At 39.2% G+C, this 18,944-nt stretch overlaps 2 protein-coding genes and 1 pseudogene across 2 annotated transcripts in view; 1 reads left to right on the top strand and 2 right to left on the bottom strand.

The window, feature by feature from the left end:
• Positions 1–14,708, bottom strand: part of LOC119481881 — a 50,112-nt gene extending 35,404 nt beyond the window's left edge. The window contains exon 1 of the mRNA XM_037759204.1: positions 14,570–14,708. The gene's annotated coding sequence lies outside the window, so the exon portion shown is untranslated. The remainder of the gene's footprint in view (positions 1–14,569) is intronic.
• On the top strand, positions 464–4,519 carry LOC119481855 (annotated as a pseudogene).
• A 3,006-nt stretch (positions 14,709–17,714) lies between the features above and the next one.
• LOC119482103 overlaps positions 17,715–18,944 on the bottom strand; it is a 35,679-nt gene continuing 34,449 nt past the window's right edge. Inside the window, exon 6 of the mRNA XM_037759507.1 lies at positions 17,715–18,356. Coding sequence (XP_037615435.1) covers positions 18,279–18,356 — 78 coding nt within the window. The 3' untranslated portion in view covers positions 17,715–18,278. The remainder of the gene's footprint in view (positions 18,357–18,944) is intronic.

Genomic DNA, 18,944 nt, shown 5'->3' with positions numbered 1-18,944 from the left:
ATCTCCAGTTCCCAGCTTCCAGATGATGTACACCACTTCTATGTGCCATCGACTGTTGACCTGCTATCTCCCCCTAAATACCCCCCTGGACCTCCCTAAAGAAGACTAAAACGGCTCTATTGTGGCTCTCAGAGGGTTAACAGTTAGAGGTGAAATATTCCAAAGTTTAGGGAGTCCAGACTGTTGGACTGATGAAGGGGCTTCAGCATGTGGAGCCGCTGTATATGAATTGTAAACTCTGCTGTCCTGGCAGCCAGTAAGAGCTCTTGTATTTGCTGGAACGTAAACTATTCTTTCACCGAAGGCAGCCAGAGGATTTCCCATCAGAGCTCGGCCCTCTGTCACATGGTCCACTGTCCTGTTATCACCAGCCAGGACAGAGGACAGGACTCGCTGTCTCACAGACTTTCACAAAGTTAACTTCCTCTTGTTCACAGGAGGTGAAGGTTGTTTACTAGGAGAAGGAATGAGTATGAGCTCCGTGAGGGTTTGCTGCCTCGGCCCGGAGGCCGAAGAGGCCCGCAGGATCAACGATATGATCGAGAGGCAGCTCCGCCGGGACGGGAAGGCCTCCCTACGGGAATTCAAGCTCCTTCTGCTCGGTAAGGGGACGAGAAATGTTTTGAGAAATGATAAACAGTGGTGGAAGAAGCATTCAGATATTTGAGTAAAAGAAGAATATGCTCCTGTAAAAATACGGCAATCAAAAGTATCAAAGGTAAAAGTACTAGTGAGTGTTATATCACTTCATGTTTTACGGGGATCTTTGTGTAAAAGAAGCTCTAGTTGTTGGTTGTGGTCTTTTAATGTGATTTGTTGAGTTAAATATATACTGTTTATAATAACGCCAGCGTTCTCCTTTAAGTCGGTGTGTGTGTGTGTGTGTGTGTGTGTGTGTGTGTGTGTGTGTGTGTACAGTAATATTATCTGTCGGTGGCCTATAGGAACTGGTGGAAGTGGAAAGAGCACTTTCATCAAACAGATGAGGATCATCCACGGCCGAGGATACTCTGACGAGGACAAGAGAGGCTTCACCAGGCTGGTCTACCAGAACATTCTTCAACCGCCATGCAGGCCATGATCCACGCCATGAACACGCTACAGATCCTCTACAAGTACGAGCACAACCAGGTAGACCAGACCAGACTGTCTCGTCCTGTTTGGTAGAGAGGGCTCTGTCTCTGACTTTAGGAAAGTACACATGATGTCACACTGGGGGGGTCATCTAAAGAACGGGTCTCACAAAACTGTCCTGGGGTCCCTTGACCTCTGACCTCCAGATCAGTGAATGTAAATGGGTTCTCTGGGTACCCACGAGTCTCCCCTTTACAGGCATGCCACTTTATGATAATCACATGCAGTTTGGGGCAAGTCATAGTCAAGTCAGCACACTGACACACTGACAGCTGTTGTTGCCTGTTGGGCTGCAGTTTGCCATGTTATGATTGGAGCATATTGTTTTATGCTAAATGCAGTACCTGTGAGGGTTTATGGACAATATCTGTCATTGTTTTGTGTTGTTAATTGATTTACAATAATAAATATATACATACATTTGCATAAAGCAGCATATTTGTCCACTCCCATGTTGATAAGAGTATTAAATACTTGACAAGTCTCCCTTTAAAGGAACATTTTGAACAGAGTAACTATTTTAATCGATTGACAGCCCTACTTTTAAGATTTGAAAACTCTTTTAGTGTGGATCACCTCAGAGCTTCCGTAAATTACACATCTGTAGTGGGAGATAAACCCAGTGCTCTCTAACGTGATTATATTCTTTCATAACACTACAATAACAATGCACAAGAACACAAACATGACATCATGTTCATCAGAATCTGTCGTTGTTGTTGTTGTTGTTGTTGTTCAGGCCAACGCCAGCCTCGTCGGCGGGGTTGATGTGGACAGGGTCACAACCTTAACGAACCCGTACGTGGAGGCCATCAAGAGCCTGTGGAGCGACCCGGGGATTCAGGAGTGTTACCGTCGTAAAAGGAAATACCAGCTGTCAGACTCCGCCGAATAGTGAGTAAAACCAGAAGCTGGAACTCCTCAGGACGTTGTCAAATAGTTTCATCTGCTAGTTGTCTGTTTAATGCCTTCGGTGGTTATTCCACCGAAGGCATTAAACACCATCTAAATCCCTCTAACTGGTCTCAACTCTCCTCCTGTTGTTAACAGCTATCTGAGCGACTTGGACCGGATTTGTGATGCTGCTTATCTGCGACCGAGCAGGACGTCCTGAGGGTCAGGGTGCCCACAACGGGTATTCAAGAGTACACTTTAAACCTGGACAACGTGGTGTTCAGGTGACTGTTTCTATGGTCATTGTTATGTTTTTATGCTGCAGATTTACATTTGGGTAACATGATGATTTTATTTTTAACGACGTCTGCAGGATGGTGGACGTGGGCGGCCAGCGTTCAGAGAGGAGGAAGTGGATTCACTGTTTCGAGATGGTCTATTCCATCATGTTCCTGGCGGCGCTCAGCGAGTACGATCAGGTCCTCGCCGAGTCCGTCACCGAGGTGAGACGCAGGCTGCCGCCTTACAGAAATAACCTGCAACAATTAAAAACTAATTTCTTCCAATTAGGGCAAATAAAATATTTAATTGCGATCAATCACATGATCGTACATAGTTAATCGTGATTAATCACGCATTTTTTTTTATCTGTTCTAAATGAACCTTAAAGGGAGATTTGTCAAGTATTTAATCCTCTTATCAACATGGGAGTGGACAAACATGCTGCTTTATGCAAATATATGTATATATTTATTATTGTAAATCAATTAACAACACAAAACAATGACAGGTATTGTCCAGGAAACCCTCACAGGGCCCAAAATGTCCCAAAAATGTCTGACAAAATGTTCGAAAAATTTCCGGAAAATGTCTAAAAATGTCTAAAAATGTGCAGGAGGAGCTCTTTAGTCGCTCAGAGAAGCTTGTTCTGGTCTGATCCCATATTTCTGCTCATGCTTAAGAGGTTTGTGCCATGTGTGTGTTTTTCCGAAGAATCGCATGGAGGAGAGCCTGGCCTTGTTTCCAGACAATCATAACCTCCGAGTGGTTCCAAGGGTCCTCGTTCATGTTGTTCCTCAACAAGACAGATTTACTGGAGGAGAAAATCATGCACTCGCATTTGGTCGACTACTTCCCCGAATACGATGGTAAGAGGAAACGGCAGCCGAGCGTGATGGTGTTTATGTTCTGAATACAACATTACACTTCGTCCACAATGGGAACGTCAGGGGCGCGTGGCGCGGCTGCTGCGTGGCTGCTGCGTGGCGCGGCTGCTGCGTGGCGCGGCTGCTGCGTGGCATGGCTACTGCGCGGGCTGCTGCGTGGCGCGGCTGCGTGATTGACGCGTCGGGTCTTTGCTGTCAGCCCTTTCTTTCTACATAGAGTTTGCCTTTCATAATGTCCATTTCATTTCATTATAAATGTCATTTATATTTATTTTAGACAGAGAAAGGTTAAGAAACGTGTGCTCATTTGTAAATAATAGTAGTAATCCACAATTAAAACCCGTACTTTATTCATTCATGGAGCTCTGCAAGTCACTGCATGTTCTACAACACTGTCCGGCACATATTTCAGAATAAAAGCCTTGTGTTAACAAATGAAGGAATTCTGTCCACAGAAAAAAATGCTTGAGGGCTTTATTTTGAAATGAAAGCAGGAAGTGTTGATTTAAAAACAAGTATTTTTCATCTCCGTAACATATTCTACAGATACAGACGTTGAAACTGTAGTAATGTTGCTGGTATGATACAGTCAATAGATCACTCTCACTGTCTGTTGTTGCTGTGAACTGTGCGGCTCGCGTCACAAATAGGGCGAGACCTCGAATCATCATAAACATTTGTTTTCCACAGAGCTTATTTTCTGCAATAATCCAAAACCCAATGGAACAATCTCATTGGCTTTTTGACGACGGAGCCACGGCGATGCTAAATTCCCGATTGGCCTACAAATATACGTCGTCCCTGGAGCACTCTGTTGCTTTTGAATTAAACCTTTTCATTTCAAAGTTTGTGTTATTTCCTCTTTGAAAAGTTGCATAGTCTCACTTAAATGTTTGGCAACCATTCATATACAGTCTTATATTCTTGAGCTTTTTATGCAACTAGACTGTAAATCCTTCAGTGCTGTTTCTGCCCTCTGTCTGTTTCTACCAGGTCCCAAGTATGACGACAGAGCAGGGAAAGACTTCATCTTAGATATGTTTCTCAGTGTCAATCCATACGAGAAAAGTATGATCTACTCCCATTTCACCTGCGCCACGGACACGGACAACATCCGATTTGTCTTCAGCGCGATGAAGCACCAAATCATGAGTCGCACCATGGAAGAGTTCAAATTAATTTAAAAACGTAGTGTTGCTGCTTTAAATCCTCAGCTCTGTAGAGCTGGCAGTGATTCAGTTTTAGTTGAGCACGACACACATAAAAAAATGTCTCTACTTCTATTCTATTTCTATGTGAAGAGTCTATTATAGCATGCACAAGTATGGAGGTCTTGCCAACTTTTTCACAACGGATGGATTGAGAAGGGTAAAAGTATTTCAATGTCCTCAGAGGATTGAATGAATAAATAATTTTAGTGTGCAATAAGTACGCCTTTCTTGACACACGAAGACGCTAAAATTGTGTACTCGTGATTTATTGTCGTGGTATTTATACGCTTTCCTGTGAGAGGTAAAATGACTGTTTTTGTGAATGGAGTCTGGTGGCTTTGAAGACGGTGATATAACGACTTCAGACAGCCCTTTCCGACAGTGAACTGAAAGCCGTTATATCGCTCTCTGAAAATAAATAACAGTGTGCCAGCCACCCTGTATGGAGGATGGAACCTGCCAAAATAAAAAATAAATGAATTAATAAAAGAATTACTCAATAAATAAATAAATGATATTTCTGTTTGAATTTTCTTCTTTATTTATTTATCTTTGTAAAAATCCCTCGTTTATTTACTCTTCTGTTTAATTTTCCCTTTAATATATGAATTTTTAAATGTTTGCATTTATTTTTTATTTATTTATCTATATAGTGCATGCATTTATTTAGTTACTAATTTCTGTTTTCTTTTATTTATACATTTCTTTACAGATTTTTTTTACATTTTCTTAATGCATTTTCTAAATAAATAAATGGTAAATAAATGAATTTAAAGATTTATAAAAATAAATACATTTAAAAATAAATAAATAATGGGAAAATTAAACAAAGTGTAAAAAAATAAGGGAATTAATACAAGATAATTAAATAAAGAAGAAAATCAGACAGAAATATCAATTTATGTCACATTTTATCAATTAATTAATGGCTACATTTATTTTTAATATTATTTTGCTGCATTAATTGACTGTTATTATTCATCGAGTTATTTATTTATTTATGACAGCCCTAATTTAACTATTATAAATCAATACATAGTGTTTTAGTTAGAGGACATTGAAGGAGGATTTTATCTTGAACATTGCTAACATCAGACCTCCATCTGAGAGATGATAATCAGGGGAACATTGTTTTAAAGATATGTGATACAGATGGGAGCTGTGACATTGAACTCCACCTTTATCAAAGAGATAGCAGATACAGGAAAGTCAACACTGTAGTCGTTTGAAAAATGTCTTCAGTCAACAGTGGCTTTATTTAAACATATTGATATATTGAATGTAATACATCATAATATCCCTTAAACAGAATGTAACACAAAACATATCTCTATTTAATCCACTGTTAGTGAGATTATTAAATCAGTGCTTAATTAGTATAGTGAGGGCCAGACACCTGAACCCTCCCAGCGTGGTAAACATTAATCACATCCAGTAAAGGATGGAAACACTTTGGGTTTCACACATTGATTAGGAAAAGCAGAGCTAGACATCATGGCTAAAACGGCATGCTAACTTCTAAAAAAGGCTGAAAAATGGCCCAAAAAAATGGCCAAAATAGGCTGAATATGTCTGCATAAAGTCTCAAGAACGTCCGAAATATGTGCGGAAAAAAGTCTGCAAAATATCAGAAAAAAAGTTAGCAGGGAACGTTATGGTACGGCGGTAACGTTGTGGTCGAGCCGGCCATCTCTATCGTCTCCGTGGTCAAACGGGCCGACGCTACGACTGTAGAGCACCCAGATCCTGACATTTCTGTTCTCTGCATTGAAACGGCCCCGATGGAGCTGACCATGGATGGATAAAGAGAACGGAGCTGACGGGAGAGCTAGAGACCACCTTGGAGAAGTTAGAGGAAGTAGACACGTCTGGTTTTCAAAATAAGATGTTAACAAAGGGAACTGTATATACTAAACACATCTATGGAAATCAGACTGATGGATTATATTCACCAGAAGTATAAAACATTACATGTCCCTTAAAGTTGGGCCTTAAAACACAAAGAAACACACAACCCACATTCTCCATCCATATTAGTGTTCAGTAAGCTGGAGCTCTGGGTCGGGTTGCCCATCTATTCAGTGGTTGCTAAATCAGGTTGTACCTTTAAAAACATAAGAAACGTCTCAGCTAGTAAAGACTTTAGGAGACAAGTTAACATCCAAGATATATCTAATGGTTACATATTATTTTTCATTTATATCTGCAGTATGGTTTACTAGTTTCAGACGATACTGGTATCTTCACTCTAGCTTTAAAGGTCCCATATTGTAAAAAAAGTGAGATTTTCATGTCTTCTATATTATAAAGCAGGTTTCAGTGCTATATAAATACTGTTAAACTATCAAAACAGTCAATATACGGAGAAACACACAAACTGTATTCAGAAACTGTGCTTTTGAAACAAGCTGTCAGGAATTCTGTCAATTTGTGATGTCACAAATACACAATATTTAGACCATTTCACAGTTTTAAACATACATTCTAAATGTGTCCCAGTTTATTTCCTGTTGCAGTGGATGTGGATGACATCAGCTGACAGGAAGTAAACATGGACCCAAGCTGTTGCCTAGCAACGCAATTCCGTTGAAATGCACTAAAACGGAGCGTTTCAGGCAGAGTGTAATACAGGTATATTCAGGCAGACTATATGAGGAAATAAAGTTGTTTTTTAACATTACAGCATGTAAACATGTTCTAGTAGAAACACAAAATACAAGTATGAAGCTGAAAATGAGCACGATATGGCACCTTTAAAACTGAGCACTTAAAATCACATGTTGCGTTAACGCGTTATCGTGATAACTATGACAGCTAAAAAAACTAAACTTATAAATGAAAAATGTGTTTTAGTGAACTTAACAACAGCATTAATCAGCAGCATTTCTGAACAACGTGTCAACTTAGATAAATGCAACCAGTCAAGTTGCGGTTTAAATCCAAGTCTGTCCAAAATGTCCTTGAGTCTTGTGAACAAATTCCTTCCAGGTGTTCCTGAGATATCGTGTTCTCAAGAATGGGACGGACGTGAGGTCACAGCGACCTTTTGACCTCCAAAATCAGATTGGATTTATCCTTGAGTCCAAGTAGATGAACATCTATCAGATCCAGATCCAGTATTCCATGTTACCTCTGCACAGATATCAGTAAGCTGATAGTTAGTGGGTGTAAATGATTACCTCAACCTGTTTTCATTCAGTGAGGTGTGAACGAGGTTCAGTTTTGAACTTGTAAAACCGGCCGCGGTCGCCAACGGACCCTGACGGTGTAGTGTACTACAACAACAAGCAGTAGCTGTTGGGTGCAAAAAAAAACCCACCTTTGTCGTATTTTCCGTCCATCATGATGAAGTCAAACTGTAACTCTAAAAGTATAATAACATTTATAATAAATAAAAGTAGTGCTGCCATTAAGTCCGTCTTCTCTTGATAGAAAAAGTAGATGAAACGTGATCCTGGTGCTGAAGAGAGTTCACAGCTCTTCTCTCAGTCTAAACCTTTTAACGTGAAGCCCGGATTCCTCCAGCGTTTTGGTGCAAAGTTCACACAAGCGGTGCGTTAAAAAGGTCATCTTCTAATCAGACTTACTGTACGTTCTCTCCGACGGCGATCTGTATCCGTCACGCTGCTGATCCGGTTGGTCCACTTGTGGCTGGCTGGACACGCTGCTCTCCATTACACTACCGACGTGCCTCTGAGCAAGGCACCTAGACTGGAAGAGGTTCGGTTGGGGCGACGTCATACTCCGGAATGCTGAAAGGACAATTAATAGAAGTTAATAATAATAATAAATAAATATAATACAATATGATAAAAAAATAACATAAACTATAATAAAAAAAGAATGAAATAAAGAAATAAAAATAAAAATAAAGAAATGAACATAAAGAAATAAAAAGAAAATTAAATAAGAAATGAAATAAAGAAAGAAAAATAAAAATAAAGAAATGAAATGAAGAAATAAAAATAATAATAAATAAAAATAATGCAAAATAAATGAAATAAATAAAATAAAAATAAACAATAAAGAAATGAAATAAAGAAATAAAAATAATAATAAATAAACATAATGCAAAATAAATGAATCAAATAAATAAATATAATAATAAATAAATAAATAAATATAATAGAAAATTAATAAATAAATAAATATAATAACAAATAAATATAATAAAATAAAAAATAATATTTTGTTTCCTTTTTTTATAAACATGTTTATTGGGTTTTCTTATTTCACAAAACACAACAATAATAATAAATAACAACAACCAAAAAACAAACAAACAAACAAACATAGAAACACTGGTACAGCTCAGATCCAAACAACATATGTAGGAGGTGATAGGAAACAGTCCATAGTGCAGGAAGTCACAGGATAGAATATATAGTTCATGTTCAGGAGAGTCCTTGTGAGGTAATGGAGGAGATCAGGTCCAATATAATTCATATAGAGCTGCCTAATACTGTAGAACTGATCTACTTTGGCATGTAGAATATCGGTAAGATTATCCAAAGGGACCATCTCAAGTCTGACTTCACGCCAGCCTTGGACAGACCAGTGTCAGACCAGTGCTTCTGTAATTTCTTTTTCCTTCTGACTTACATTTTGTTTTTGACACTTGTGTTTGAGTAAATATCCAGCGACTCCTCCGCCCAGGATCAGGACCACAACCCGAACCGGGACCAGAACGATCAGACGGAGCCGACCACCTGACGTGAAAAAAAGGCAAACCAAAGCTCCGGTTACTGGAATACAACGACAACACATGAATATATGCAGCAATCAGAGTGTTTTAAATGCAAAGCACGCTGAAACTTGGACCGTTCTCTCACCTTTAACCAATCCGTCTCATCTGAACCTGGAGTTCGGACATCTCTTGTGGGATGCGGCGGCGTCTCTGTGGTCCAGGTTTTAAACAAAGTTTGGGTTCTGAAAAAAAGACAAAAGAATTTGTAATGATTTACAACACAATGTTTAAAATTGTTGACAAAAATGATCCTTTTTGAGTTTTAGGGCAGGTTGACAATGAATCGACACCATGTCAGCTTACCGTAACATTGAGGACGCACTTCTCGCTGTGGACTAACTCTGTTAATCACAACATTAAAGACATAGCTGCTCGTGTCGTTGAGTCTCAGATCAGTGAAGAGACATTCAATCCGTCCTTTCTTGAGGAGCTCGCACGACACTCGTCCTCTGTAGAGCTCATCTTCATACAGCTCAGCCTCGGACTCACTGTCATAACGGTAGATCAACCTCCCTAGGTTCATACATATAATGTCTATATTCAGCCTGGTGGCAGGCGTGTGAGTCTTGAGATGAAAGAGGCATGTCAGTGTGACGTTACTGCCTTCCTCTGCCTGGAAGACGTCCTGAGTTGCAGTGGCTGTAGATGGATTCACACCTGCAGGAGTCAAAGAGTAAAACACAGACACTGAGTCACACCGGGGCTGGAGAACTCTTTATGGGAGTAAATGGTGACATCTTGTGGCCAAAGTTGGCACAGATTTGACCCTTAAATGCCTACTTCAGGAAAGCGGTATAGTCTATGTTCATGTCCATTAAATCCACAAAACTATTTGATTTTAGGTTTGTGGTGTCAAAGTTTCTCTCTAAAAAGTGTAGAAACCTGAGGTATGTGAGCCTCGTTTAGTTTGGTCTATTAACCTGTAGTGTCTTCAAAATGTATGGATTTTAACAATCACATGTTTTCTCTAAATGAGTTTACAACATTTATTTCTAAAAATATCAATCATTTTTTTTTATGATTTATGGAGTAATACAAAGTAAAAACCTTTGACTCTAATGTAAGGGATTTACAATGGAACAGGTTTGGTTTAGTAGCTAATTTAACAAATAATATTCATAGAATTATTATTATTAATAAGAATTATTAATCAACATTAATAATGAACGGGGCACCACCCTGGAATCAGGGACCAATAACCAAACGTTAATCCAGTCTCATAAGGGGAAATATTCCCTCCAAAGGCCAGTATTCTTAACACTACTTTACACTTAGGAGGTGAATAGCGAAGGGTGAATCCGAGCACTAACTCTCATAACCAGCCGTTATTACAATATGAATGCACAATAACACACAGACAACTGCTATTTAAAATAAGACCATTTATTTACATACAGTGATCTTAATCAACAATAAACACTCTAACAACATTAATCTAAATCAATATTTTATCACAGCAGTAATTACTAATTAATAACACTTTAATAAACAAATGGATGTCCTAACAATGCAGCTCTAAGCACTAAACTAGAATTAAACAAAACACAAACAGCAAAAGAAAATGTGTTGTGTGTAAGAGAGAGAGATGTGTGTGCGGGAGAGAGAGAGAATGTGTGTGCGGGAGAGAGAGAGATGTGTGTGCGGGAGAGAGAGAGATGTGTGTGTGAATGCAAAATGTGTATGTGTTGAGGTGTGAAGGAAGAGTGTCTATGTGTGTGTGTGGTGTGGGAGGAGCAAAGGACGCCCTAAGTGGACGTCACCACGTAAGTGGCTACGTCACGTGAGGGAGGAGTTGCTCGAATGTTACAGATCACGCACGAACGGGGGTGTGACCCCCACGTGTCCTGTAAGGTAATGGGGTGAGCCTATGTGAGGAGGCGTGTCTATGTGTGTGTGTGAGTGTAGGAGGAGCAAGAGGGACGCTCACGGTGGCGTCACCACGTAAGCGGTTACGTCACGCGAGGGAGGGGTTTGCTCGAACGTTACAGACCACGCCCAAACGGGATGTGAAAGTCCCGCGTGATCAGTAAGGTGGGAACGTGAGGAGGCGTGTCTACGTGTGTGCGTGTGTGGGAGGAGCAAGGGAAAACCCCGAGGCGGCGTCACCACGGAAGTGGTTACGTCACGAGGGAGGAGGTGCTCTGGTGGCGGTAGCGCCACGGAAATTACCGACTGCGTACGAAACGGGACGGGGATCCCGCGTGTCGGCAAAGTGTTTGTTTGTGTGTGTTAGAAGTGGGAGGAAAGAAAGGCGGGGAGCGCCTGACAACAGTATCACAGTCAAAACAGTAAACACCGCAGCAGCAGGGATCCTAACTGCCGCGCGAGAGATGTACTAGCTGGTTATTATTACTCAGATGCTCGTTAGTCAGCCGTGCACTGGTCTGTTCATAATAAACTACAGCTACAGATCTTCACGTTTGGCAGGAGCTAACACAAGGAGCACACAGTAATCAGACAGTCAGCAACAGTAAACAAAGCAAACACAAACAAGCAAAGCAAGTTAAATAAAACAAAGCAACAGACGGACTCGGCGGTCCGTACGTTCAGGATAAATCAACAATAGTTATTAACTTATTGGAAATACAATCTCACTAGTCTCTGCCCAGACCACAAGCCTCTTACTTGAATCGCTTCTTCGGAGCGATAGTGGGAGTAGATCGTCGTTAGTTGGTCCGGCGGCGTCGCGCTGGCTCGGACAATAACGGCCGTTATGATGCTCGTCAGCGGGGGAAGAACGGCAGGGCTGGCTCTCCGTGTGGCAGCGGATGGAAGCAGCTGATGTGAAAGACGGCGGGGCGATCGTCTCCTTCCTTGGTGAAGGACGCGGATCCGGGTCTTCCTTCTATAGGTATGGTGGTCTGGACCGTCCTGATGAACGGCGGGCTGGAACCTCCGTGTGGCAGCGGAGGGGGAAAGCAGCCAGAAATGAAGGAAAAGGCGGTGCGCTCGTTTCCTTTGATGAAGAACGGTTGTCCTCAGGCTTCCTTGGTGAAGCCGGGCTGTAGTCTTCCTTCTGCAGGGATGTGGATCAAAGTCTGATGGACACAACATTATCTTAACTCGTCCAGCGAGGTCAGGAAATGTGGCTCGGTCTTTAGGTGAACGCCGCAGCGTTGGGTACCTCCTATAGCAACGTGAGTCGCAGTGGAAAAGGCTGAGATTCAGGTGAGCGTGCCTATATCTCCTGTGAGAAAAGTGGGCGTTTCACCGGAAAGACCCCACGTTTCCTATTAGCCTCATCCAATAGGGCTGCTCCCGTTTGGAATTTCAACTGAGATCTCGCGTGAAGACGCGAGATTTCATGAGCTGGCGGTTTAGTCTTTGTTCTGTTATCAGGCTTTAAATCACCCATGTAAGCCGGTATCTTAGGCTTACTCCTAAGCTCTGCTCTAGGCCACTCTTTGTCTCGTGAGGTCCCTACACTAATATGTAAACAAAATGAACAAGAATTTTGAACCTGGCTTTGTCTAATGTTCAGATTTATGTTCCCCGAAATGTATGAAAATTAGCACATATTCAATAAGATAATGACTCATTTGCATATGTAAACATATCATTTCAGAAACTTGTAATACAAAAAACAATAGTCTTAATGTCAGTAATGAACTGGGGAAGTTTTCATGGTGATATCTAGTAGTTAAATATTTTACCCTATCACCTGTAGTGTCTCCCCCTTTATACTTACTTTGCATAAATGACAGTAGAAACAGTAAATAATCCTTTAAAGTCCGACTCACCCGCTGACAGACACAGAAGTGTCATAGTAACCACCAGTGAGACAGCAGCTGCTGATCTTGACATTCTTCACTGCATCGACCTACAGAGCTGAGGATAAAGCAGAAAATACATTAGTACTGTTATAGTAATCCAGACAGCTGCCCCAACGGCCTCCCGATAACACACTAACTATTTATTAGTGTTTACAGGGACGATTGTAGGATCAGACCTCTAGAGGTCTTCCCCCAAACACTTCATTTCCTGTATTCTGGTGATTTTTTATGTGCCTAATTTCTGCCTTTTCTGTATCAAGTTATGATGGAAACGTCTTTATTTATGTAAAGGAAAACACAAAATGCAGAGCGTTAGCAGATCAACAGTAGATGTCACATAGAAGTAGTTGTACATCATCTGAAAGCTGGAAACATGAAGATTAATTTGAGATGCAAGCTTTCTAGTCATAAATCTGAAATAAATATGAATTAATTGATTAAAATAAATTGGGAAATTGTATAAAACATTATGATAGAAGTATATGATGGCCATTTCCATGCTCTATTATGTCTCATAAGTTTGTTGCAGCATATTTTATCACTGGAGAATTGATCAAAATGATCAATAATCCCTCCAAAATACCACATTAACACACCAAGACCTTGAGGAAACACCAGAGAAAAAGCCATGTCTTGATTATGAGAAAACGTCTTTTGGTGAACGCATTACCCTTCCATATAAAGTGTTTCAATATTAAATAAATAAATACATTAAGAAATGTGAAACAAAAGTCACACTAATAAGTGTGTAAAACCTAAAGTCTAGATCACTGTCACGAGGGCTTCTTTAAATAAATATACAGCTGGCCTTTACGTCAGGATTTCATTCATTTCTGTGAAGAAAAGTAAATGAAATCACCATCTGGGACTGATAGACTGCATATAAGAAGTGGACGTAGTCACCGTGACGTCACCCACACTGGTTGTTGGACTGTGGACGTTTTGAAGCCTCGAGTACTGCATTTTTGTACGATGTGACATGCAGTCAGACGACTGATTCTGGATCAGAGATTACAAAAGACATCTGAACTGATGAAGGTTGTCATGCTCATGCTGAAAACAGTTTAATAACTTTAGTTGGGTATAGTTAGTAATTCTTTAAGTTCATAGCAAACACTGATCCTTTTATTCATATCAACCCCATCTCAGGAAGAGGGTTGGTTTCCTCTGTGAGTCACTTAATGAATCATGTTAAATCCCCAGTGGGATCTGCTGAATCATATATAAACAATACCTGAAGAATGAAACAGCAAAACCTCATGTAACTCTGAGAATAATATGATCAAATGTAACTGGAGCCCAAAAATCTGAATCCAAATTCTAAATTATTAGTGACATATCTGTTAAAATAGTTTGTTTTCCAAAACATGATTCATATTATTCTTCAGTTATTGCTCCATTAGAACAACAATGTGAACTTCTAGTCGTGTTAAGTTAGAACAGCCAGCCGTTAGTTACTGTTTAAGGGTTTTTAACGGCACACACATGGATACACACATCCCTTTAAGTTACAGAATATAACGACTCATTTGAATCATTTTAACCCTGAGAACAGTCAGGTTAAGTTAACAGTTATCACTCCACAGTGAGTTGAATTAATGAAGTTAACTAAGAAGCTCAAAGTAGTGACCCTCAGTATCTCACCTGTCAGCTCGGTCCGGACTGCCATACTGAAGAGAGGACAGAATGACCGTCCAGAGAGAACAGAAGACAAGCACCAAGTCTCCGAAGTGAACCATGAAAGTAGCCGCTAGAAAGACAGAAAAACCTGCCGTCTGTAGTGGTAGAGAGATCCCGTTCCTGTAGTGAGTTCCCGCCTGTAGTGGTAGAGAGTTCCCCGCTGGCGCCGGATGAGTATAACGAGCCAATGCTGGCTATGAACGTCGATATATTTGCGTCTTTACGTCATCACGTCTGACGAATGGAAACAAAACGTTCCACGTGACCATGTGAACCAACCACAGTTTCTGTTGACTCGTCGAATGTTTAGATTCTTGTTGCCAACGTTCTAACATGACATCATGCTGTATTAGAGTCGAGATAACATTGAAACTATCATGCTGTGTATCATACAACTATTTATTATTTGTTAGGAAGTTCCATATTCATAATAAAATAATTAATTTGTTACTTATTAATGGATTTTAAAAACATATCACCATTTTATCTAATGTTAATCGAAGTTATTCAACAACTTTCATACCATATGATGCTGATAACAAACTGTGGCATTATAAAAAATGTAAATGTAATTTCTTTTCTTCTGTTTTTGTTGTTTTTTTCTTAATTGAACCAACAACACTCAGTGGTCTTAACATGTGACAAAACGTGACTAAAGTCAGACTTTGTGTAATTTTCTGTGTCTTTTTGTGTATTCAGAGCAGTACATTAAAACTTTCCATTAAAACCTTGGTTTTTATATTTTCTTCACCGTGTATCCTCGGGAGATATTGATGCTTTCAAGAGGAAGAAACTCTGAATTTCCTCTACGGGTAATACCAAGGAAGAGAGGGTCCATTTTCCTGACTTGACACAGTAAACGCCATGTTGGTGAAAGATTATAGAAAATCTAAAGAGGTCCAGGATGTAATGAGCTGGAGTAACCCTCTTTGGTGAGGCCATACCTCTGAACCAATCACGATGGGCCTGGAGTCAGAGGAGGAAATCATTACAGTGTTTATTCTTCATTCATTCAGGCATGCACAGCTCTTTCATTTTTGGAATTATAAACAGTTCCTGGGGTTAAGTGGAGTCAAAGGTTTAACCAAGACTCAGCTAAATAAAACATACTTTGACCAACACTCGATATGTTCATCTATCATACTCTATATGATGCATGACTGTTTCCATGAAAAACACATTTCTCCAAGTTTAACAAAAACTTTTTATTGTTTGTACCAGAAATGATAATGTACTGTTCAGGACATAGGAAACAAATCACCGGCACTCACAGATAATAAAGAAGTCTTTTTGGTTTACTCTGGGCAATCAGACGAACGTGTTTCAGCTATAAGCCACCATCAGCGTGATCACTCAAGAAGTAATGCCAGTTTTAAATATTTCAGGTGAATGAGAGACACCGATCAGAAAAGGAACGACATGATTACATACCAGGAATAATCTGTGAATGCACCGTCAGGACACACCCTCTCACAAAACAACAGAGGTGTGGCCAAAACAGTCATAGACATCCCACAATACATGAAATACACATCTTATCCTATCTCAACTCCTGGAGTTGAACTGGAGTAACCCTCTTCGGTGAGGCAATCCTGTGAACCAATTCCAATGGGCCTATACTGTGTACATGCACCACAACACCTAGGCTAATAACCTGTATGTGGAAAAAAACTACTTAGCAATAAATCTGTTTTCTGATTCTCATTCTGATTAAATACCAAACAACAAAATACAGAAATAACATCAACAATAAAGCCAAACATGGGGTTTGATGGGCCCAGAAAAGACCTGCAACATGTCCTCACCTTTACCACCTTGTTGGAGACTTATTCTGTTTAAATAGACACATGTTCTACCTCCGACTCACAACAGGTGGGTGAAAGATACGTTACTGTCCGTTGGTTTGGAGAAACTTTTTCCCTTAAAGGTTCCCTCAATTCTTTTGAAAAGACTTGGAAACTTCTTCTAAAACCATATTGAATCTCTGGCTGTGACGACTGAGCCTCCGTATTTGTTTTCTTGGATTGGTGTTATAATTCTTTTTTTTTATTATTATTATTATTTTTTTAATTCTTTTATTTTATTTATGTTTTTTTTGTGTATATGTAAATGTTGTATGTGTTTTATTATTTCATGTGTCTAGTGTGTTTCTAATTCTGGTGTCATTGCTGCCTTATCCCTCATGTGGTGTTCATGTTTATGTTACTCAGCCAATGTTGGCGGGTCTGGTGGACCCACCCCATTATTGGGTTTTTAAATCAATACAGCCATAACAATTTATGTAAAAATACTTAACAGATGGTTACTTTATCCCAATTACATGCAATATAGACAGCATATATGGTTAATATTTGCCATTTACCTCTGTAGGATAATATTTATGAACAAAAGTGCTATTCATTTTTTGTGATAAAATGTAATAAAAAAGAAAAATCAATTATAATGAAGATATGGGTGGAAAAAAACATTTATCTTGAACAAATATAAATGAAACAAGATTTTTTAATATATTGATGTTTATTTCTTTGAACTTAATTAGAAATTCATGTCAGTCTACACAACACCAACCCCATTGAACACATAGCCAATTCATGACAGCCTATACAACACATGAGGGGCAGAGTTTTACAGTGTGTGTGTTGCATTTTTTGACATCCATATTTGTCCACTTGCTGGCTGCTCAGGGGTTGGGCCTGTGGTTGGCATACTATACAATCTATTTGCTTAAAGAATACTATATAATCTATTTGCTTAAAAAATATTATATAATTTATTTGCTTAAATAATACTATACAATTGATTTACAAGCAGTCTCAGTCTTTCTTACTAGAGTTTATCTGTATTACAGTTAAGGATTGGGTAGGGAAAAATAAGAGCAAAAGGCATCTCTTGTGGAGTTAGCAGTGGTGTTTACCTGAAGGGGATTACATTCAGCCACCTCATTGTCTCCATGAACATGGAAGTCCTTCATCATATTGCTCATCGTTTACTTCACAAAAATTACGAAGCCTGAGCAGGCTGTGATGGTGGTGTTGATGTTGTCCAATATGGCAATCATATCTCTTCATTAAACACCGCCATCTTCCCTTGAGATGGCCAAATTGCCCTCTCCACGGTCATCTTTGCCTTGCTGAGCCGGTAGTTAAAGTATGACATCCCTATGTACTACAACAACATGCAGTAGTATTTCACTCACAGTGATAAATGACATCATGATAAAGAAGGTTTGGATTAAAAAAAAAAAACACCTTTGTCGTATTTTCTGTCCATCATGGTGAAGTCAAACTGTAACTCTAATAGTATAATAACATATATAATAAATAACAGTAGTGCTGACATTAAGTCCATCTTCTTTTCATAGAAAAAGTCTGAGGTAGATGAAAAGTGATCCTGGTGCTGAAGAGAGTTCACAGTTCTTCTTCTCTCAGTCTAATCCAAACGAGTGCAGGAAGAAAATCCATCTGTTTTTAGCAGGCGTCGCTTTTAAATCCACCTTTTTAACGTGAAGCCCGGATTCCTCCAGCGTTTTGGTGCAAAGTCACTCAGTCATCAAGCGTTAAAAAGGTCATCTTCTAATCAGACTTACTGTACATTCTCTCCGACGGCGATCCGTATCCGTCACGCTGCTGATCTGGTCGGTCCACTTGTGGCTGGCTGGACGGGCTGCTCTCCATTAAACTACCGACGTCGCCTCTGCGCAAAGCACCTGGACTGGAAGAGGTTCGGTTGGGGCGACGAAATACTCCGGACGCTGAAAGGGACAATTAACAGAAGTTAATAATTAATAAATAAATAAATAAATAAATAAATAAATAAATAAATAAATAAATAAATAAATAAATAAATAAATAAATAAATATAATAATAATAAATAAATGTAATAATAAATAAATGAAATAAATAAATATATGAAAAATAGAAAAATAAATAAATATAATAATAAATAAATAAAAAACCATAAATAAATATAATAGAAAATAAATAAAATAAATAAGATACAAAATAAATTAAATATAAAATAAATAAAATAAATAAAATAAATAAATAAATAAAATAATATTTTTGTTTCCTTCTGACTTACATTTTGTTTTTGACACTTGTGTTTGAGTAGATATCCAGCGACTCCTCCGCCCAGGATCAGGACCAGAACCAGAAACCGGGACCAGAACGATCAGACGGAGCCGACCACCTGATGAGAAACAAAAAGCAAACCAAAGCTCCGGTTACTGGAATACAACCGACACACATGAATATATGCAGCAATCAGAGTGTTTTAAATGCAAAGCACGCTGAAACTTCTTCATTTAAAGACTTTTGTTTTCTTCTCACCTTTAACATC

This window comes from Sebastes umbrosus, chromosome 22 (genome assembly GCF_015220745.1).
Source record: "Sebastes umbrosus isolate fSebUmb1 chromosome 22, fSebUmb1.pri, whole genome shotgun sequence".
In the NCBI taxonomy this organism is placed as follows: Eukaryota; Metazoa; Chordata; class Actinopteri; order Perciformes; family Sebastidae; genus Sebastes; species Sebastes umbrosus.
Note: the sequence above shows the minus strand (reverse complement) of the source record. Positions and strands in the feature narration are given on the sequence as shown.